We start from the raw sequence: 19,894 nt of genomic DNA, 5'->3' as shown, positions 1-19,894 counted from the left end.
TATACCAGGCATGTTTGTTCCATATATATCGATATAATTGTGACAGCTGTTAAATGGTTTTGGCGCCATTTTAGTAAATCGCAATTTGATATTGTTTGGCAACATGGATTTTAATTTAAAGAAACGCGCACGACAAGATGTAAAAGTTGAAGTGATTAGCCTGGAAGCTAAATATCCACACAATGTGATGCTCTACCATTATCCGCCAACAGAGGATATTCACATTGATGAATTCGAGGACCTCGCCTTGGAGCGACTACGCCTGCTGCGAGTTTTCGATCGCGCCACGACAAAGGGATTGCGTATATTTTCGGACGACTGGAAGGAATACGTGAATGCCGAAATGACCAGAGACGGACTCCGCGGATACCTGCGCATGGGCATGCCCAGCAGTGGTACAAAACACGAAGCTGATGTACAAATGCGTCGGCGTGACTATTTGTCGCACTTCATACTACGCTTAGCCTATTGCCGCTCGGAAGATCTGCAACGCTGGTTCGTCGCACGCGAAATGGAGTTCTTCAAATACAAATTCGCCGCACTTAGCACAGCTGAAATCAAGATGTTTCTGGATGCCAACAATTTTCAAATTCACCCATTGACAGAGGAGCAGAAGGACGAGGTCAAGGACGGCCTCTATGAGAGCACAGTGGGTCAGAGTGTGTCAAAAATCGAACTATTGGAGTTCTACAAAGTGCCCTTCACACAAGTCTTGGATTTGGTGCGTACTAGGCGTTGTTATATCAAAGCGGGATTTGCCTATGTTAACACACATGATATGGTGTCTATTGTCGGCGCCAAGCAACTGGAGGAAATAGAGCTTGGCATGCAGGCAGCTAAGGCTTTTATTGCTGATGTCGAAGCAGACGAGCGCATTGCTCGCATGATTAAATCACTGCATAACTCGTATACGGGCAAGGACTACACAGTGTGCAGAGATGAGTCTGTGCCTATTGAGTCTCTGGACCAGTTATCCAAGACATCCATGCCGTTGTGTATGCGTATGTGCCACGAGCACATACGCAGTCAGCACCACATTAAGCACGGCGGACGCATGCAGTACGGCCTCTTCTTGAAGGGCATTGGTGTGACGCTTGAGGATTCGTTACGATTTTGGCGGGAAGAGTTCACCAAGAAAATGGACGTGGACAAGTTTACGCGTAGCTACGAGTACAACATTTATCACAACTATGGCAAGAAGGGATCAATGGTCAATTACACGCCTTACTCCTGCCTGAAGATCATCAAGGAGATGGCCGCTCCGGGTGATTGCCACGGTTGTCCATACAAAACAATGGATCCAACCTCGCTGAAAGCCAAGCTCTCTGCGTATGGCCTCTCAGCGGGTGGGATTGATGAGGTGATGCATTTCGTGTCCCGCAATCATTATCAATTCGCTTGCGGAAAATACTTCATGCTTACACACAATTCCACAGTGGAGCCCACAATTAATCATCCAAACAAATATTTCGAGGAGAGCCAAATCTTGATGGGCAATCGACAGAAACGTGCACCGGGACCTGCTCCAGCAAACAATAAACTTAGAACCGCAATCAAGGGAGGAGCCAACAGATCCATGTTGACTGGCGACGATGACGACGAACTGTGGAGGATAGCTGAAACCCAAGAGAAAGTCTACCAGAGCCAGAAAGGCATTGCAGAGGCCTTCGATGATGATCTAGATCTTACAGAAATAATAGAATAAATACTAAATAAAGCTATTTATAAGTAATCAATGGATTTGAATACACGGCGAAGGAAGGAAAGTTGATACAAAATCAAGCTGCAATATGACAAAGGTTGGATACAGTAAAAAAATCTTTAGGAAGACAGCTTGATTTTAAACTGAAATGTAACATATATTTAACAATTGTTAAAATACTAAGACTTTTGCAATTTACTCAGTAATTTAGAAATGCAACTGGTTTTAGCGCAGTCAGCGATACCTTTCCTTGGTACATTGTAGTTCTTCCCAAAGGGACTTCGGCCATTCACATCCACGTAGAAAACGCCATTGGCCTTTCTGTTTATCAAGTAGCCCATGGTTGAAGTTATGTCAGATTTGCACCTGTGCCATTCAAGCATCTTCCAGGAGCTGCATCGAGTACCCACAAAGCTGCGCTCCTGCTGCGGATAGACACTCTCTGCAAAATACTCAACTGCTCGCGTGTGAGAGCAGCCGATGGTCAGACAGCCAGGCTTTATAGGATGAACACCACCGGGATAGAAGTCTATGTCACCGATTGGATCTCGTTTAGCCAGAATACCATTATTTGTATGTATCACATCTACTAATTCAGCATCGCCTCGCATTAGACCGGGAAGCGACTTTTCATTGCGAAAGCATGGCTTGGCAGGATCCAGAGCTGTAATACGAGACACGCGATATCCCGTCAGTTGTTTGAATGTCCGCCCAGCGGTGCCCATGATGTGTGCGCCCAATGAATGACCTAGAAAACTTCTGCCTGATATCTAATAGCCCAACAATTCAATGTGAAACTTACCTATTAAATGAATATCAATCAACGGGGAGACTTTAATCAAATGCTGTAAACCAACAGCTATATGCTCGCCAATGAGATCAGTATTCAGGGCCGACCACTTGTACAAGGTGTCCACATAGTAAGCCGCATCTACAATCTGCAAGTATATTTATTATATATTAGTATATCCACTTGAATTAACATTTTATTATTTACCACAAAATTCACGCGAGGTCTGTACATAAAAGCCCTCGATATCATCGCAATAGTAGCTGAAGCGTTAACCGTATTTGTCCAGCCCGTAGCTAATATAACCAATTTACGATTGCGACGAAATTGCGGATGATTCCAAAGCTTGTCAGCTTTCAGCAAAGGAACACTATAGTTCAGACACGGTGTCATGTACTGAAAGTGCATTTTCGTTATATCCGGCTGAATTTGTGCTGGTACGCCTCCCATAAACAAAGTGGAGGAGCCTGTCAAGCGTTGAGATGGGATACTGAGAGTAGAGGCGGATGTGTTGCTAAATGACAGCCAATAGCTTAATTAGCCCATCAACTTACACAGACTGTCAATAACAGTGGCAGCCAACTCCAATGGAAACGATGTGAATATATTCATTTTCATGGTTAGGATATCCAGGAGTTTGTCAGAGACACTCGGCCACCAGCTTAGAGTTAAGTTATTCGATTGTTCAGCAGGCTCCATGCTGCTGATGACTATAATACACAAAATTGTAAATCTAAAGAGCAGGGATCGCATTTTGCAGCATATGAAGTCCGCAAAAAACTAATTTTGCGTAAAGTTTTTAGTTAGTTAGTGGCAAAATTATTGCGAAAATTTTTTTCTTTGTATTATTGCAAAAATTAAATGAATTTGAGCCGAAGCATGTATACCCTTGCAAAATTAGTCATCAAAATATATACCTAAATTAATACAAACGATATTAAGAACTCAATATCCCCCGCGAGTAGATAAAATTGGGTCATAAAACATATGTTCTTTACACTTATAGTTGATTTAACCCAAATACCAATCCAGATTAATGTCAATGCCAGCAGCTGTGTCGAATTTAAGGTACATTCAACTTTTAGACAGTAGGATTTCGAGTGGGAGCAAGTGTAAGAGTATTGAAATTATACAGATTATGCCTAAGGGTGTCATTGTTTATTCAGAATCTTCTAAAATCATTTAAAATTGACACATTACACCACGGCACTTGCATTCTTTATTTACATCGTCCGAATCTATAATTGAATTCTTGCCAAATGGTGAATTACTATTTACTTCCAGATAGTAAATACCTCTGGCCTTCTTATCAACTTCATAGCCCATTACTGAGTGGGGAGACTGGCAAGCTTTAGCATGCACATCTTTCATTGAATCACATTTGGAAGCGAGGAAGTTCCGCTCCTGGTCTGGATAAACACTCTCGGCAAAGTACTCAACTGCTCGACTATGTGAGCATTCGAGGAATATGCATCCGTTTTGAACTGGATCATCACCACCTGGATAGAAATCGGCATGACCAACTGGCGAATCCTCTCCCAATAAACCAGGATTTGTGTGTATGACATCTACGAACCGGGCAATATCATTGGCTAAGGCATCACTACGGGCTCTGGCTGTAAAGCAAGGCTTGGCCGGATCCAAACCTGTTAGACGATCCACCACTCGCCCTGTTAAATTTTGATACTGTCGTGCAGCGAACGCCATAATATGTGCACCCAGTGAGTGACCTACAAAATTAGATCGTTAATAATTATATAAATACAGTTTCTAGTTAGTTATTGATCTATGCGAACCGATAAGATGAATCTCGGCTGATGGATTGGCATCTGTCAGTTTCTTTAAGCCGATGCTAATGTAGTCCCCAATAATATCGGTGTTCTGCACAGACCACATATAGAGCATATCTAGGTAGCCCGATGTATCTACAACCTTAAGAGAAATATATATAGTATGTATAGATAGGATGTGCATGCCTTGAAGTATACCACGAAATTTATATCGGGGCGACACATGTAAGCCCTTTGTAAAACGTCCCTGGAAAATGAAAACCTGGAATTTGTCAACCATCCAGTAGCGACAAAAACTATTTTTGTATTCAGATTAAATATTGCATTCTCCCAGAGAGTTTCGGCTTCCGATATAGGCACTGCATAGTTGCAACACGGTGTTATATAATCAAATTTTAGCTTTGTCAAATTCGCAGATCTGGGTTTGGGAACGTTGAAAGTCTCTGCAAACTTGATGCCTGTGAATTAATTGATATATGCAGATTTGGGAGTTTACTGTCGTTCATACTCACATTGATTACTAATTAATTCAGTCCATTCTTTAGAAATAATTCCTCTATTAAAAACCATATTAATTCCTTTCCCAACTTGTGTGCTCACCCAATGGAATATTGAACTTGCATATATTCCGCTGACACATAAGCAGAAAATAGCTACAGAAAAATAGATTCTTTGCATATCCCAGCGAAGAGAGCTCCTACTCACAATAGACGTGTTTCTTAACTGTCTCGCTAAAATTAGAAGCAATTAAAAGCAATCCATCCGATTTGTTTCGCCATTCGGATTAACTTTAATGCGCACCATGAAGAGAACGTGAATTATTTTTTCACAGTATACTCACTTTGAGATGAAACTATTCTACATTTCTTATATTATGTGAACAATAAAACATCGAGTGTATAAAATTAAATCTAAGCCTAAAAAATTAACTTTATCTCTTTACTACTACTACGTGCCATGTATTTTACAAATATCTTCGTACTGCACGTTCTCTACAATTCGTCCTTTTAGTGGACCGTGCAATATCTCTATGGTAACACAATATTTGCTTTCATTTAGCTTTTTTAGCAGAGCTTCTGATCCTCTGTAGGCGCCGTTTACTACAAGCACTTCTTTTCCCAAGGCAGGTATCACGGTCTCCAGATGAGCCTGGCAATAGAAAATGTTATTAATAAAGTATATGGTATAAGCTTTAGAACGTTTGGGTAATTACCTGATCAACTTTACACTTTTCCCCGCTGTCCAAGAATTTAATTTTTGCACGATATTTATCAATAACTTCCTGGACCACAGCCTTCTGTTTGTAGAACTTATCGCCCATGGAGCTAGAGATGAATTTAACTACTATATTCGGGTGGAGCCAGTAATCCTTGCGATTTGCACGTTCCTTCTTCATCTCCTCCTGTTTTATGATCTCATCTAGCGCTGACCTGCTAGACTCGACCGGAACTGGCTTGGGTCTTTTAAAGACTTTTTCATCTGGCTGGTCGGCTGGTCGTTTTGTGAGCAACGCTGATTTACCCAGTATCGACTCCGGCTGAAACTTTTTTTCTAATCTTATATCCAGCTTTAGGGGTTGTTCCTCTTCACGTTTCAGTTCGGTGTACTTCTCTTGCGCTTCATCATCCTCGCCTTCTTTGGACTTTGCCTTCTTAATTTGTTTTTCAATAAACTCGGTCATACGCTCTTCGTCATCCTTTTCCATTTTCTCCTTGCGTTCGGCTTTCGCTTGGCGTTCCATAGCCTCCGGACTGCGATCAATGTAGGTGACAAACCATCCTTTTTCCGTTTCATCAGCCACCACTTGTCCAGTGCGTCCAAGCCACTTGACATAGTCAGAGAGCGTCAGCCAGCGAGTGGCATTCATGTGAATGTGCTCCTTGTGTGCAATGTACTCCTGATATACTTTATTAGCGTTCGTGCGCTTGGTGCCAAAGCGACGACGCAACAGTTCCATATAGCCATCGGAGAACTCCTTGGAAAAGTTGTGCAGAAACTTGCCAGGCGAATCCGCAAAGAGAAGCAGCTGGCGCTGATGCGACTCGCTCATTGTATGGCATTTAAAGCCATTTTCATCGCGGCACTGTTTCTCACACATCTGACAATACCAGCGCAGCTTCTGCAAGCCCTTGGCCTTCATCTTGTTGGCCAAGTACTTGGGCGTACCAACTTCAGCGCGACCCATGTTTCCACTTTATTCGTAATTTTTAAATGATTTAAACAAAACGAGAGATGTAAATAATTCTCCAACTGCTAGTTCCGCTGCCCTTAAACCATATGATATGTAGTTCCACAAGTGAACAGTCAGTGAACTTGTTGCTAGGCGATAACAGTTATTTTGAACATAATATTAATCGCACTGTAATCGATTACCAGTTTTTATAATGAAGATAATTGGGTCACACAATTTTTTTTATCAAAATACATGGGCGCATTTTTTAAAGTTTAAGTTTAGCATATAGTGAAATATAACTCAAGATTTTCACATGTTCACTAAGCTACCAATCGTGTTTACCTAAATTTGATACCGGTTAAATTATGCAATAGAAAAAACAAGTATGCGCATTTTACTTGCATATTGTAATAAATAAATTGATAATTACTAGTCATTCAACACTAAACTTGCTTTGAGCACGATAAGTGTGAAAAGTGCTTGATTCAAAATTGCAGGTATAATATACGTGAGCAAACTAACCAAACGCGATTGTAAAGCTGATTTCGATAAGATATAATCAACAAACCAGCGTAGAATAGGTAGATTCTATAATCTTATTTTTAGCCACAAACACTAGGTACTTAAGAAAAGGTTCACCCTAATGTTGTGGCATACCGGCACGAACACAGGCCAACTGTACATACATATATACGTCTGTAGGTGCCTATGTATATACACATATGTATATTGATCCGTGTATGTACTATGGTTAATTAATTTACAACTCTAACAAGCATTCAGCTCGAACTGAGTTCCAATGCAGCGATACGGCCAATCAGTTCTCATTCCCAGTTGAGTAGCGGTTGGCGAAGGTTCGATCGGAAATATAGTGAAATGGATGGCGAAAGTGAGACTACTGCCTCTATTGTCGATGACGTTCGCGTGAGGTTAATGGACGATTGGAGGATTCTACAGAATGTTTTCAAGTTGGTGCAGCAGGAGGAGACTATCTGTGCCGATCCACAACAATGGCAGCAACAGAAAATAGTCGATTTTATGCAGCCAGACGAGCTGAAGGTGAGTGCCCCCGTCCTTCCTATCCGAGGTCTAGACTTCCGCCTCGTCAAAGTAGCCGAGACAGTTCCCGATAAGCGACTTTTATACTCATCATTGAAAGAGTTCACTATGCAGTTGCTTGATCATTTTAATGATTTGCTGTTTTAATCTTTATATGCACATATTCAACCATGAAACGTCTTCTCTATCATTACAAAGTAATACATTATATATTTATATGTATGTATATTCCATAGAAACATATTAATCTGACTATTAAGGAAAAGGAAACATCCACACTATCCGACATTGAAGAGATCTGTCAACAGGTAATTAAATATTCTGTAAAATCTTCCCATGGACGCTTCCACAATCAACTATTTGGTCAAATGGATCCCTTTGGATTGGCTGGCTCCTGGCTGACTGAGGCATTGAACACGAGCTCGTAATATGTCAAACATATATATAACCTTAAGATATTTTAAATGGCTGCTTTTCTAGTTATACTTTTGAAGTTGCACCAGTCTTTAGCCTGGTCGAGACTGAGGTCATATCAGCGGTTTGTAGATTAGCCGGTTATAGTCATGGCGATGGAATTTTCGCGCCTGGGGGGTCCGCATCGAATATGTACGGCCTGGTTCTGGCCCGTTATAAACGCATTCCATCAGTGAAGTCTTCGGGCATGTTTGGTATTCGACCTCTAGTGATTTTTACGTCCGAGGATTCGCACTACAGCCTGAAAAAGGCTGCCCACTGGTTGGGTATTGGGGCCGACAATTGCATAGCTGTGCGCACCAATGCTAAAGGACAAATGGCATTAGACGATCTAGAGGACAAGATTAAAGCAGCCAAGGAGTCCGGACTTGATCCATTCTTTATCAATGCAACAGCAGGCACAACTGTGCTGGGCGCCTTTGATGACTTGGACGGCATTGCTGATGTGGCACAACGTTACGGCCTCTGGATGCATGTGGACGCCTGTCTAGGCGGTGCTGTATTGCTCGCCTACAAGAATCGCTTACTGCTGAAGGGCCTACAACGCGCCAACTCCTTTGCCTGGAATCCACACAAGACACTTGGCGTTCCGTTGCAATGCTCCTTATTCCTTACCAACGAATCGGACTTGCTAGCACGCTGCAACAGCATTGAGGTCAACTACCTTTTCCAGCAGGATAAGTTCTATGATGTTACTTACGACACCGGCAACAAGAGCATTCAGTGTGGCCGTAAAATCGATGCCTTCAAGTTTTGGCTAATGCTTAAGGCACGTGGTTACGGGCTGTATGGACACTTGGTTGATCATGCCATTGAAATGGCACGCTTACTCGAGCAGAAGCTGCGCGCACGTCCTGATCGATTCAGACTTGTCCTCGATCAACATGAATACTCCAATGTTTGCTTTTGGTACATTCCGAAAGCGATGCGAGTGCCCAGCTCTGAGGAGAATGAAGATTGGTGGGCGCGTCTGTATACCGTAAGTATGAGTTGCCAGATGCGATCGAATTTTTGTTAACATCTCTTCCAATAGGTTGCACCGAAAGTCAAGGAACAAATGGCATATAGTGGCACATTGATGATCGGGTATTCACCGCTAAGTAGCCGCCAGTTGGGCAACTTCTTCCGTATGGTGTTCACTTGCTTCCCTGTGCTCGAAGCTGCAGAGTTGGATATAATATTGGATGAAATCGAACGTCTGGGCGAGCTCTGACAGTGCTGAAATGCATATTTAATTAGAAATCTGTTTATAATCTGACAATACTTTACCCAAAACAATAAAAAATAAAGAAAAAATTATAATACAAATTTGATGCTTCAAGTAAAACGGTTTCTTTTTTATATATGGTTTCTCTTGATTTAACATTTTATCTTTGTTCTTTTTTTAATTTATGGTATTTGTATTATTTGCAATTTTACGTTTATTCGCCAACAACGTTAAATGGAAGAAGGATTGTGTGTGTGTATGTGTTTGTGTGTTCTTTTCGTATTATTAAAATATTCTATTTTATATTGTTTTCGATTGTTTTCTTTCTTTTATAAATCAACAGAATTCAATTTGCGGTCTCATTAATTGATTAAAACAGTGTGAAATTTTCTAGTAGTCATCTAAGTCGAAGCAGTCGTTGTCCAATTCATCGAGCTGCATACTCTGGAAATCCACTTTGTAGCGCAAGATACCTGTGGGAAGCATTAGCAACATATTAAATATTGTATTATCAAATAAAAATTAGCAAAGAGATCAAATAAATCAAATGAGCACAGAACACATTGTAATTGAAAGGATAAAAGCGAAAGTGCAACAAAATAAGCGAAAATAAATCTAAATAATAGCACAACACATTGTTAGACAGAAATATAATATTAATAAACGGTTTAGTATATTCAAGTATTTTTTATAAATATTTCGACAAATATTGTTCATAAATTCTTTGCGTAAGAATGAAATTAAATAAAAATTAGCTTGACAGAATGAAACCCAACAGCAAAATTTCAATTAAAATACAAAATCAGCAAAGTGCTTTGCAAACAGTTTGGAATAGAAGAGTGAATGACTTGAATATAAATTAGGATATAAAGAGATTCTTTGGTATTCCAGTTCCAGTGGTTAAGGGTAGAGCTCATCAGCGGCATCATGAAGTCGGGACTGATGGAACTTCCAAATTTATGCATAAACAATTTCGATAGTAATTTATAAGCAGTTATTTTTTTTACGTTGTCGGGAGGTGTCTATTTTTTATTTATTTACGCTTATTCAGGTTTTGTATTTTCAATTATTGTTTTTATTTCTGTGTGTTGCTTTTGGTTTTATGTTATTAGAATTTTACGCGTTTAACTTGTGTCAAATGGAAACAACGAAGTTGCCTATGTAAATACTTTAAATGCTTCTCAAATACGAGTATATATCTGCATAATGCCACGTTTTCTAGTGGACCTATTTGAACGAGACTCATTAAACAATTTAAATGATTTCGCCAAGTTGCGCTATGGCTTAAAAATATATATCGAGATTTCTAACAGTCGCGCGAATGTGTTAAATACGAGTAAATCAAGTATTATTCCTGCTATACTCGCATGTACATATATTTGTAAAGATTTATGGCCTGGATTCTTTATCTATTTTATGTGTCACGGCAAGAGCTCAACTAATTTGAATATTTACTTTTCTATTTCAGATTTAATGTAATACACAAACATGTGACTATTCCAATAAATGCCGGAATCAATCAAATTAAAATTTGTTCGAACCGAAGGCTTAAATGAAAGATAAATCTAAGGATAATTTCAATATGTATATTGATTTTATGGGCCACATCGAATTACGCGAAGGGATATCAATTAATGTGTTTGTTTTGAATCATTTGTTAAAAACTATGCGTCGAGTAAATTGGTTCCTATCAAGTTTTGAACAATTTATGGCGTTTTAGAAGAAATCAAATAAAGTATTTCGTGTGTATTGAGATCCGAAAATCTATGCAGTGCGAATGCTTTCTTTTTCTCATTTCATTTAATATCTTTTCATTTTTCTTTCTTTCCTTTTCTTAATAATCATCTAGATCAACGTCCTCCAGTGGCTCATCAGCCTGTAGCGATTGAAAGTCTACTTTATAGCGCAATATGCCTATAGATTACATTATTTTAAATAACAAATATATACATAAATATAAGTATATATATATGTGTGTATATTAAAACAAGTAAAGTTTGATGGTTATGCACAAGAGCGTCGTCAAGTTGTTCAAGTTACATTTAGAGTTATGTTTAAAAGCAGCATGAAGGAAGAGGAGTGGAAACAATAGATACGTAATTAATTGTTTAGCTTACACTCGCACTATATACAGATATTTAAAAAATATATAAACCAGAGGCTGTTTGCCAACTACTTACCGCCAATGCCACCGAAACCTCGCACAAACTGGCTGCCCTCCTGAGATTTGTCCGTAATTATCTCAAGGGTGGCTCCAAACATTTTATAATTGTTCGCCAGCCATTCCAGAAGCGGTTGAGACTCAATTAACTCCATTTCAACTCCGCTCTGTAACAATTTAGTTTCAATTAGTTTTTTTTTTTTTTTTAAATATACAATTTTTAATCTGCGCACCTCCTTGTCCGTGAAGTGAGACTTATCTTTTTCCTGCTCGGGCGTCAAATGTAATACTGTCGTTGACGTCGAGTTCGCATGATTCTTCAGTACGTAGCGTTGTATATCCAGATTTTCCCAGCAAATCAAGGTTTCCACAGACCCCAGCTCCAATGCTCGCAAAGTATCTTCAACACCGAAACAGTATTTGCCAGTATCCTTAATATAAACATTATGATTAATATTAATAAGTTTTCTTTTTTTTTTTTTTTTTTTTTATTATTATTTACTTACTTGAGAAATTTCATCAAAGTAACGACCAATGAGTTTCTTTTCCTGTATGAATTTGACATTCTGCAACGATTCAGCGGCTAATTCGATCGCCTGATTGAAACCGTTCTCGCCACCATAGGACACGTCCACCAGCTTAATCACTTTTGATTGTAAACGCTGTAATTGTAGAAAAATATATTAGTTTACATGAAAAACATATGCTGTATAGTATTGCATACGTTTCTGTTGATCATTCAGGATAACAATTGGGCTCCACTGGCTGCATGACTGACGATTTGAGAGCTATAGCGATTGAGCTTACGTAAACTTTGCTAGACGCATTTAACTGTGTGTCGGTCGGTGAGGCCAGTGGAAGTAGCCCTTGGGATCTAGCTATGCTTGAGCAGTGTTGGATTACTTACAGGATCAAACATGTCCGATTGGCTGAGCTCAGTTTTGAAGTCCGCACTACCAGCCAAAATGAGGCCAGCAATGTTTGGCTTGTCATTCGTAATGAACAGCTGAGTGGCAACCTCGGCCACCTTGCGCACATAATTGTGCCGCTTCTCCATACGCAGACGGGCGAAACGAAGTGCAGACTGACCACCACGCCCGTGCTTCTTCGGCAGATCGACAGTGAATTTGTGAAGCACCTCGCGCGTATTTCCCTGCAGGGTGCCAAAGAGAGCTCCGTTACCATCCATCACAATGAAGCCGAACTTGTTGTCGTCGGCAAGCAGGGCAGTGAGTGCCTCCGTATGGAACTTGTTGTCACACAGATATAATGAGGTATTAATGGGCTTGAATGGCTCAAAATCAATGTTCACTTTCTTCTCTTTGCCCTCCTCTGTGACAATTGTGCCGCAATAAATGACTAAACCATTGGGAGGCACTACAAGAGAAAGCATTAATCATTAATTGACTGATATTAATACTAGATAGAATCAACAACTTACCTTTGGTGTATAACTTAAGTCTGTGCTGCACCGACGTGATTGCGCCCAGGACGGAAAGGCGATTGACACGCGACTTGATGTTAGAGGCCGTACCAAATTCATCGGCCAACATTTTGCTGACGCGAGAGATTTGATCTTTAGGCGGAATAATCAATGAAATCATGCTGGTGCCATTTCTGCAAAGAAAATATAAAAAAATGCATTTAATATATAAAGCTACAAAAGTTAATTTCAAATTTATATTTAAAAGAAAAATAAAAAAAAAGAATCCATAAAAACATTACAAATATTACGTTACTTTTCCGAAAAGATCGATTACAAACCACTTGTAATGAGTGAAAAGAAATATTTAAGAGCAATGGGAGAAAACGTCGCCAGTAGTATCAGCTGTTATCAACATATATAAATCAAATACGATCACTATCTGCGTACCCTCCCCACAGTTAACAAACTCTACCAATTCGAACACAATCACACTTTAAGCTATCGATATGCAGATCAAGTGCATACGATATTTTTTCGTGTGACATCTCTACCTGGCACAATGCCGTCGCTTCAGGTGGCTAGCACTCGTTGTGAATGTCAAATTGCAGCACCTCGCAAGATTGATTTGTTATGGTTTGCAAATACAAATTTGACCTTTTTATAGTAAGCCGAATCATGAATATTTTAACAGAAGAGAGAGATAGAGACAGAGAGTATACCATCTGTATATTAATGCAGATAAATTGTTAATGCAACGTTTCATTGCTAAATTCAATATGCAAACGAGTGCATTTCTTACCAAATAAAAGCATTGTTTAATTTTGGTGCCAGCAAGGCATTAGCATTAGCATTAGCTCCACGCATTACTCACAACTCGAATGCTTTGTTGCCTCAGACTGTCTGGTTTGAACTGATAAAAACCTGACAAAAACGTGTTGCTCTCCCCACAATGTATTTTTGCAAAAATAAGAGCGCGAAAGAGCGCCAATAACACACTCCAATCGCTGAGAGCCGTTTGAGCAATGCGTGTTTGTGTGCTTGTGTAGGTGATTGTGTGGGGCAACGCCACACAGAGCAATGGGGCTTTTGTTTGTTACCAATGCCAGCCACGCATCTGAATCAAAGTGGTTTGATCCAAAACATTACTATTTCTAACCAATTCAAACAAGATATTGATCACATTGCTACGTAAGGAGCTGCAATACCTAAAGTAAATCAGCTGCAAGATAATTTATACTCTTTGATGACCCACTCCCTTTTTTTTTTCGCACTTTCATCGCCAATTGACGGCCCACAACATGGGGTGAGTCCAAAATAACAATCGGATATTCGACTCACTCCACTCCTTTTCGGTGTACAGCGACGGCGCGCTGCAAGGCTAGCCTCTGCCCCCCTAACCCAATACTTTCGTATGTACCAACATACATCAACAGAAAAAATAACAAATTCCAGTTGACAAAATATGATAACTACGTACTATATAGGCAGGCTTACTTACCCACGTGCCATCTCTAGGCTTTTGATGAGCTTCTTTATTTTCCATATTTCGACATTGCGATCAGCAGACGTTTCTTCGCCAGACATTTTGCGTATTTATTGCTATTTATTTACGGTCCTTTGTGCAAATTGGGAATCAAAAGAACGGGTCTGTGGCCTGTGCTCCTTTATTTGCCTTTGTAGACTATTCACTTGCACTGCCAGAAGTGGAAATGTAACGAAAATTGTTGTTTTCAATTTAAGTTTCAGTTTTGTGATTGTGTTGCCTTTTTTGTATTCACATTCACGTTCTTCCTTTTAACGTGGTTGGCGATGAATACACTAAAAAATAATTACATACAAAACATAAATATGTATATGTTTTTGTAGATGTATGTGTAGATGCATATGTAGATGTAGATGGATATGTAGGTGTAGATGTTGTGTACATGCATATGTAAGTAATATAAAGAAAGCTGAAGCAAAATACGTCGACAACTGATAGAAAGTCTAATCGGAAAGGGTTATTTACAATTTTGGATAAAATTAAAACACAGCTTTTTCAAATTTGACTTTCTTTTTCATAAAACGATATCAAAATAATATTTAAACTTGAGTTGAAAATCAAATTCATTATTTCACTTCACTAGGAGAGAATGAGAGCAGAAGACTAAACGCGAATAAGAGAGCGGGAGCGGGGCTCCAAAGGTGACGTCGACACAAAAATCATTTCGCAAGCACATACAAAATTAAATAAGTAACCCAAATAAGTTGGAATTTAATAGGTATCGCGTTTTAGAAGATCTTGTTGCACTTTTTTTATATTAGTAATATGATTTAAGCTATTATAATTGAAATATAAAACTTTTTACGTACAACGTGCGCACAAAACCCACTCGGATCTAGTGTGACCGAATGTTGAAAAGAAATAAATACTGAAAGCCAGCGATTGAGCTCATATTTGATTGGACTTGGTTCCATTTCCTATACATTTCTTTTAAAAATGTACAATATTCGAAATTTGGGTTATTTTAATTTATTTAATTTTTTATACTGATAAATTGTAGAACAATTAAGTCATTTATTCCATAAAAGAACATTAAATCACGATTCTTATTTTAGGGAAGCTGTCGATATATAAACATGTCTATCGATTACAAACAATTTAGGTGAATGTCATTAAAGAAGAAGAAACCCAAACATGAATTTAGAACTGCTTGGTAGGTTTTGCGCTAATTTATTAAAATAATATATTATTATACATATTTTTGTTACTTTTTAGAATCTTTTGGCCAAAACTATCCCGAGGAGTTTGATGGCTCCCTGGATTGCATATCGCTAGCTGTTACCTGTGCCTTTAACAAATACGGAACTTTACTGGCCGTCGGCTGCAATGACGGACGAATTGTTATTTGGGATTTTTTGACGCGCGGTATAGCAAAAATAATATCAGCCCACGTACATCCTGTCTGCAGTCTTAGCTGGACTAGAAATGGCCACAAAGTGACAAATGCAATCTTAGTTATTCGTTAATCAATATGTTAAATTATGCTTTTCATTTCTAGTTACTCTCTGCTTCCACTGACAACAATGTTTGCATATGGGATGTGCTTACCGGTGAATTGGAACACAAATATCGCTTCCCTTCACCCGTTCTAAAGGTGCAGTTCGACCCACGCAACGATAGCCGCCTGCTTGTCTGCCCAATGCGCTATGCTGCTGTTTTAGTTAAAATAGCAGGCTCACATCGCTGCCTTCCGCTGGATTCTGATGTAAGTTTTCCTGGCAGACCAACAAAAATTCGGAGTGTCAGCTTTTTGATTAGCTCCGAAAGTAGACGAAGATTTACGTATAACATTGTATTTTCTTTGACAGGGCGATTTGAATATAGTTGCGTCGTTTGATCGACGCGGTAAACATATATACACCGGCAATGCGAAGGGCAAAATCCTTGTGCTGGACGTAGAGACATTTGAGGTAGTCGCCAGTTTTCGGATTATTGTAGGAACATCGAGTGCAACGGCTGTGAAGAGCATTGAATTCGCACGTCGCGGGGAGTAAGTGTGGCATTGCTTGCCCTGTTAACTAATAAACTTAACCACGAAACTTTCTTTTTTAGCGCCTTTCTCATAAACACATCCGATCGTGTGATCCGCGTTTACGATTCTAAAGAGATTATCGCATTGGGCAAAGATGGCGAGCCAGAGCCCATACAAAAGCTACAGGATCTGGTCAACAAGTATGTTCTCCGCCAATTTATCCCACCTCTCTCATAGTAATTCTTAATTGTAGAACAACGTGGAAGAAATGTTGCTTCTCTGGCGATGGAGAATACATTTGTGCGGGCAGCGCTCGACAGCATGCATTGTATATTTGGGAAAAGTCAATTGGAAATCTTGTGAAGATTTTGCATGGCACCAAAGGGGAGTTGCTGCTGGACGTTGTCTGGCATCCTGTGCGTCCAATTATAGCTAGTATTAGTTCAGGATTAGTCTCGATATGGGCACAGAATCAGGTGGAGAATTGGTCAGCTTTTGCGCCTGACTTTAAGGAACTGGATGAGAACGTTGAGTATGAAGAAAGAGAGTCTGAATTTGATATTGCCGATGAGGATAAGTCGGTGGACTTGAATGCTGATGCTCAGCAGGACGAGGAGATTGAGGTGGATGTACAAAAAGTGGAGCCGGTTGCAGCATTTTGCTCCTCTGACGAAGAGGGCGAAGATGAGAATGCCTTACAATTCCTGCCCATGGCACCCGAGGTGGAGGATCCCGAGGATGGCTGGACAACGCAAGATAATCTAGATCCTCCCTCTGCTTTAGTGGGTAGCGATTCACGTGACTACGAAGAAGACATAATGGCTTCAAAGCGCCGGCGCATGCAACCCTATGATGTCAGCCTGCCCGACGCGCCTACCGATGGTAAGTAAAAAATAGCGATTCATGCTACAGATAACACAATCAGCTTCCTCACTTTTGTTTTTCTTTTAGAAACACATCCGCTCATTTCCAGCAAAGCCAGCAAAGACAAACAACAACCGATTGGAGGGAAAAAGGCTGCTGGGCGGGCGAAAAAATAAGAGTTGATTCGCATTTATAGTTTATTTAGGTTATGTCATTAAAACGAAAATATTAACTTGACTTAAGCCGCTTTTGGATTTCTCACTTGGCCAGCGAAGAGCAGCAAATTGGTTGACTTATCCACAATCATGTAGAGGAAGGGCCGGTTTAAGTAAAACTTTGGCGGCGATGACTTGTTGCTCAGCACGGCCGAAGTGACAGCCGCTGCTGTGGTTCCCTTCTCGTCCACAATGATTTTAGTGGCATGCACACAGAGCTTGGCGAACAGGCCATCGGCCATGCGACTCAGATTTGAGCGACTCTGATCAAACAGATCCTGGATGCCCATCTGTAACAATCATTCTGTATATTTAGAGAACTACAACTGGCTTTGATGTCCACTCACCTCTTGCAGTAGTTGCCTTAGGTTAAAGTCCGTCGTTGTTGTAAACTTGGGCAGCAAAACTTCCACCACATTGTCCTCGTCCGCATTGCGGGCAAAGTTCTCCAGACGCCTCAAGATTGGTGATAGACCCAAGTCCATTAGGTTTTTGGTTACATCGTTGAGCTTGAAGCCCCGCTTTGGTAACACAACAATCATGGAGAGACGATTCTGCTCGCCATACGGCAGCTCCAGTACGTAGCCATCCAAGCCTTCAACGTTGGTGACATAGGCAAAGTTGCCCTCCTGCGACATCATCGACACCTGCCCAACGACTTGTCCCTGCTCATTATAGAAGGGCTCCGGACGCGTGGCACTTACATTGAAAGGGTACTAGGAGTAAATTTTGTATTTACGGCATATGTATAACGACATATGGGTAATCTGTGTATCACCTTCCATTGGCCCTTGAAATACAGCGACGAAAGCATAAACATCTTGGCGCCATAAATCTCCTGAGGCAACACCGCATAGGGTATGAGGCCACGGGTAGAGCGATTTGTGGCATCATTGATTAGGAATATTGTCTCGCGATTGTAGAAATCCACCTCCGCGGGCTGCACACCATATGATTTCGAAACCTCTCTGTAAGTGCTCTTAACCGGTGTCTTTGAGTCCGTGTACAAGGCCTGAAGGGAGGCCACCTCAATCGCGGAGCTGTTGGTGCTGCATGGGCAAAGATAATGTTAATAACAAGAGCTCCACAGTTGATTACCAAATGCTGGGCTTACTTGAGAAAGCTGCTCCACACACGGTAGACGGCGCGCAGCTTCTCGTCGTCCACATTGATGCGCAGCGCCTTACGCAGCTGCTCATAAGTCTGTCCGCCAGCGCCCTCGTACAGCAGTATCAGCAGCGACCAGACCGAGAAGGGAGATACCATAAAGTCGACGTTACGTTTGGCCACCACCACGGAGATGCGATTCAGGAAGTCGAGTCCAAACTGCTGTGAGCTCTGCGCCACGCTGCGCAGCGTCTCCTCATCGAAGTTGGAGCGCAGAGCGTATTCCTGACCGCTCTGAGACTGAAAAGCTGCCGCCGGCGTCAGCGGCTGCAGATCGAAGCCAACGGAAAGCTGTGGGAGACGCTGTTGAGCCCAGGAAATGGAGCAGAGCAAGAGGGCTGTAGCTAGAAGGCGGCAGACACGATCTGAAATTTATGAAAGCGATAATATATAGTAGATATAGTCGATGGAAGTCTCCCAGAATCTACATAATCTACTTGCATTAATTACTTTCAAGAATATAGCATTTAATTGAATTAATTCTTGAAAAAAATTACGCAGAGCTTAAATGGGTTTTACCTATGACATTCATCTTGAGATTCCTTTGTGTTCGTCTCAGATATTTTAGGAATTGATATTGATATGTCTCTTATTTCGGCATTGATTCGCAACTCGAGTATGATGTGAGAACAGTTTAATTTATGCGAATTTTTCCGTTTTCGATTGGGATTTTTGTCTTGTTTTGAATTTAAAATAGTCTCTGACGTCGCACCACACGTCTCCCTTGTCTTCGCCTTCGCCTTGTCGTCGTCGTCGATTTGTTGATTAATCCAAAACCGGAATGCAGTGTAGCTCGCACTAAATACATATAATAAGTAAGCATATATACATATATTTATATATATATATATATATACGCAAGTCAATATTTTATATATATGCGTATAAGACGCTAGTATCTTGTGAACTTGTTATAGTTTATATAATATGATTTCTTATTTTTATAAGTGATTCCAAAATATCATCAAACTCCGCACATACCCGAGAGATCCGATGCCGTAGAAACCAATTAAGCGACTGACACTGGACTAAGGCCATTGAAACATATGCTGATAAATGTGCACACACACACGGATTCACACGAGCACACGCAACACATACATATGCAGTCTTACGCGAGATCACAAACAGAGAAAGAGAGAGCGAGTAAGAGAGAGCGAGAGAGGGAGAGAGAGTAGCATGGGAACATTGGTGTTTTGTCTATTAAAAACCGAACTTAAAGTAAATATTAATTGGCTAAACAACAGGCGGGTGAGTAAAGTTTCCGCAATAAAACAAATGTATTTCAATTGCGCATGGTTAGTCACTCTCTTGATTGAAATCAAAGCTCAGCTTCATTTCATGAATGAAA

At 40.4% G+C, this 19,894-nt stretch overlaps 8 protein-coding genes across 14 annotated transcripts; 3 read left to right on the top strand and 5 right to left on the bottom strand.

Annotated features, from left to right (window-relative positions):
• Positions 1-26: 26 nt before the first annotated feature.
• Positions 27-1,732, top strand: Prim2 (DNA primase subunit 2). The gene has a single exon (XM_018008972.2). It carries the CDS (start codon positions 104-106, stop codon positions 1,703-1,705), a length of 1,602 nt encoding a protein of 533 aa, XP_017864461.1. The 5' UTR covers positions 27-103; the 3' UTR covers positions 1,706-1,732.
• A 30-nt stretch (positions 1,733-1,762) lies between these two features.
• LOC108612329 (vitellogenin-1-like) lies at positions 1,763-3,572 on the bottom strand. 3 transcript variants are annotated; one of them, XM_089468979.1, is made up of 5 exons: positions 3,410-3,572; positions 3,047-3,202; positions 2,700-2,959; positions 2,505-2,640; positions 1,763-2,450 (listed from the first exon to the last, which is right to left on the bottom strand). In XM_089468979.1, the coding sequence occupies exons 2-5, from the start codon at positions 3,189-3,191 to the stop codon at positions 1,882-1,884; spliced, it is 1,110 nt and encodes a 369-aa protein (XP_089325105.1). In that variant the 5' UTR covers positions 3,192-3,202; positions 3,410-3,572; the 3' UTR covers positions 1,763-1,881. The 3 variants fall into 3 exon arrangements, with proteins under 3 accessions (XP_089325105.1, XP_089325104.1, XP_089325106.1); XM_089468978.1 differs by lacking the exon at positions 3,410-3,572 and having other exon boundaries at positions 3,047-3,361; XM_089468980.1 differs by lacking the exon at positions 3,410-3,572 and having other exon boundaries at positions 2,700-2,982; positions 3,047-3,186.
• Positions 3,573-3,628: 56 nt separating this feature from the next.
• On the bottom strand, positions 3,629-4,960 carry LOC108612778 (phospholipase A1-like). Its single transcript, XM_018005777.2, has 4 exons — positions 4,795-4,960; positions 4,481-4,740; positions 4,289-4,424; positions 3,629-4,222 (listed from the first exon to the last, which is right to left on the bottom strand). The coding sequence occupies exons 1-4, from the start codon at positions 4,958-4,960 to the stop codon at positions 3,675-3,677; spliced, it is 1,110 nt and encodes a 369-aa protein (XP_017861266.1). The 3' UTR covers positions 3,629-3,674.
• An 88-nt stretch (positions 4,961-5,048) lies between these two features.
• Positions 5,049-6,642, bottom strand: kin17 (kin17 DNA and RNA binding protein). Its single transcript, XM_018008952.2, has 2 exons — positions 5,496-6,642; positions 5,049-5,431 (listed from the first exon to the last, which is right to left on the bottom strand). The coding sequence occupies exons 1-2, from the start codon at positions 6,465-6,467 to the stop codon at positions 5,231-5,233; spliced, it is 1,173 nt and encodes a 390-aa protein (XP_017864441.1). The 5' UTR covers positions 6,468-6,642; the 3' UTR covers positions 5,049-5,230.
• A 79-nt stretch (positions 6,643-6,721) lies between these two features.
• Positions 6,722-9,809, top strand: LOC108614365 (cysteine sulfinic acid decarboxylase). Its single transcript, XM_018008461.2, has 4 exons — positions 6,722-7,514; positions 7,751-7,938; positions 7,995-8,967; positions 9,022-9,809. The coding sequence occupies exons 1-4, from the start codon at positions 7,332-7,334 to the stop codon at positions 9,199-9,201; spliced, it is 1,524 nt and encodes a 507-aa protein (XP_017863950.1). The 5' UTR covers positions 6,722-7,331; the 3' UTR covers positions 9,202-9,809.
• Positions 9,297-15,294, bottom strand: eRF1 (eukaryotic release factor 1). 4 transcript variants are annotated; one of them, XM_018008462.2, is made up of 8 exons: positions 15,135-15,294; positions 14,281-14,600; positions 12,798-12,973; positions 12,264-12,733; positions 11,863-12,018; positions 11,590-11,787; positions 11,376-11,523; positions 9,297-9,668 (listed from the first exon to the last, which is right to left on the bottom strand). In XM_018008462.2, the coding sequence occupies exons 2-8, from the start codon at positions 14,364-14,366 to the stop codon at positions 9,586-9,588; spliced, it is 1,317 nt and encodes a 438-aa protein (XP_017863951.1). In that variant the 5' UTR covers positions 14,367-14,600; positions 15,135-15,294; the 3' UTR covers positions 9,297-9,585. The 4 variants fall into 4 exon arrangements, with proteins under 4 accessions (XP_017863951.1, XP_089325103.1, XP_089325102.1 ...); XM_089468977.1 differs by having other exon boundaries at positions 14,281-14,476; positions 15,135-15,259; XM_089468976.1 differs by lacking the exon at positions 15,135-15,294 and adding an exon at positions 14,791-14,924.
• On the top strand, positions 14,827-17,398 carry Rbbp5 (retinoblastoma binding protein 5). Of its 2 annotated transcripts, none has more exons than XM_018008738.2 (8): positions 14,827-14,966; positions 15,381-15,478; positions 15,541-15,761; positions 15,824-16,030; positions 16,134-16,315; positions 16,378-16,497; positions 16,551-17,179; positions 17,249-17,398. In XM_018008738.2, the coding sequence occupies exons 2-8, from the start codon at positions 15,460-15,462 to the stop codon at positions 17,335-17,337; spliced, it is 1,467 nt and encodes a 488-aa protein (XP_017864227.1). In that variant the 5' UTR covers positions 14,827-14,966; positions 15,381-15,459; the 3' UTR covers positions 17,338-17,398. The 2 variants fall into 2 exon arrangements, with proteins under 2 accessions (XP_017864227.1, XP_089325100.1); XM_089468974.1 differs by having other exon boundaries at positions 14,910-15,043.
• On the bottom strand, positions 17,345-19,648 carry LOC108614565 (serine protease inhibitor 77Ba-like). The gene is made up of 6 exons (XM_018008739.2): positions 19,525-19,648; positions 19,063-19,341; positions 18,491-18,908; positions 18,155-18,425; positions 17,724-18,092; positions 17,345-17,666 (listed from the first exon to the last, which is right to left on the bottom strand). Exons 2-6 carry the CDS (start codon positions 19,073-19,075, stop codon positions 17,400-17,402), a joined length of 1,338 nt encoding a protein of 445 aa, XP_017864228.1. The 5' UTR covers positions 19,076-19,341; positions 19,525-19,648; the 3' UTR covers positions 17,345-17,399.
• Positions 19,649-19,894: the final 246 nt, after the last annotated feature.

The sequence above is a fragment of the Drosophila arizonae genome, chromosome 4 (assembly GCF_054131065.1).
Source record: "Drosophila arizonae isolate 15081-1271.41 chromosome 4, UAZ_ARI_1.0, whole genome shotgun sequence".
NCBI lineage: Eukaryota > Metazoa > Arthropoda > Insecta > Diptera > Drosophilidae > Drosophila > Drosophila arizonae.
The sequence above is the reverse complement of the archived record's forward strand: the minus strand, read 5'-3'. Positions and strand labels throughout refer to the sequence as shown.

Bases quoted from the DNA above. Each gene is read 5' to 3' on its own strand.
- eRF1 (XM_018008462.2), bottom strand. From the start codon at position 14,366: ATGTCTGGCGAAGAAACGTCTGCTGATCGCAATGTCGAAATATGGAAA. The intron at 12,974-14,280 runs GTAAGTAAGCCT...TTTTCTTTGCAG, and splicing joins AGCCTAGAGATGGCACGTGG to AAATGGCACCAGCATGATTT. The intron at 12,019-12,263 runs GTAAGTAATCCA...CTACAATTACAG, and splicing joins AATCGGACATGTTTGATCCT to CGTTTACAATCAAAAGTGAT.
- LOC108614565 (XM_018008739.2), bottom strand. The intron at 18,426-18,490 runs GTAAGCCCAGCA...TTGCCCATGCAG, and splicing joins GTGTGGAGCAGCTTTCTCAA to CACCAACAGCTCCGCGATTG. The intron at 17,667-17,723 runs GTGAGTGGACAT...TGATTGTTACAG, and splicing joins TAAGGCAACTACTGCAAGAG to ATGGGCATCCAGGATCTGTT.
- kin17 (XM_018008952.2), bottom strand. From the start codon at position 6,467: ATGGGTCGCGCTGAAGTTGGTACGCCCAAGTACTTGGCCAACAAGATG. The intron at 5,432-5,495 runs GTAATTACCCAA...TTCTATTGCCAG, and splicing joins AAAAGTGTAAAGTTGATCAG to GCTCATCTGGAGACCGTGAT.
- LOC108612778 (XM_018005777.2), bottom strand. From the start codon at position 4,960: ATGCAAAGAATCTATTTTTCTGTAGCTATTTTCTGCTTATGTGTCAGC. The intron at 4,741-4,794 runs GTGAGTATGAAC...ATTAATTCACAG, and splicing joins TGAATTAATTAGTAATCAAT to GCATCAAGTTTGCAGAGACT. The intron at 4,425-4,480 runs GTATACTTCAAG...ATTTCTCTTAAG, and splicing joins GCCCCGATATAAATTTCGTG to GTTGTAGATACATCGGGCTA.
- LOC108612329 (XM_089468978.1), bottom strand. From the start codon at position 3,245: ATGCGATCCCTGCTCTTTAGATTTACAATTTTGTGTATTATAGTCATC. The intron at 2,960-3,046 runs GTAAGTTGATGG...AACGCTTGACAG, and splicing joins CACTGTTATTGACAGTCTGT to GCTCCTCCACTTTGTTTATG. The intron at 2,451-2,504 runs GTAAGTTTCACA...GAAGTTTTCTAG, and splicing joins GATTGATATTCATTTAATAG to GTCATTCATTGGGCGCACAC.
- Rbbp5 (XM_018008738.2), top strand. The intron at 16,316-16,377 runs GTAAGTGTGGCA...TTTCTTTTTTAG, and splicing joins GAATTCGCACGTCGCGGGGA to CGCCTTTCTCATAAACACAT. The intron at 16,498-16,550 runs GTATGTTCTCCG...TCTTAATTGTAG, and splicing joins CTACAGGATCTGGTCAACAA to AACAACGTGGAAGAAATGTT.
- Prim2 (XM_018008972.2), top strand. From the start codon at position 104: ATGGATTTTAATTTAAAGAAACGCGCACGACAAGATGTAAAAGTTGAA.
- LOC108614365 (XM_018008461.2), top strand. From the start codon at position 7,332: ATGGATGGCGAAAGTGAGACTACTGCCTCTATTGTCGATGACGTTCGC. The intron at 7,515-7,750 runs GTGAGTGCCCCC...TATATTCCATAG, and splicing joins TGCAGCCAGACGAGCTGAAG to AAACATATTAATCTGACTAT. The intron at 7,939-7,994 runs GTAATATGTCAA...CTGCTTTTCTAG, and splicing joins GAGGCATTGAACACGAGCTC to TTATACTTTTGAAGTTGCAC.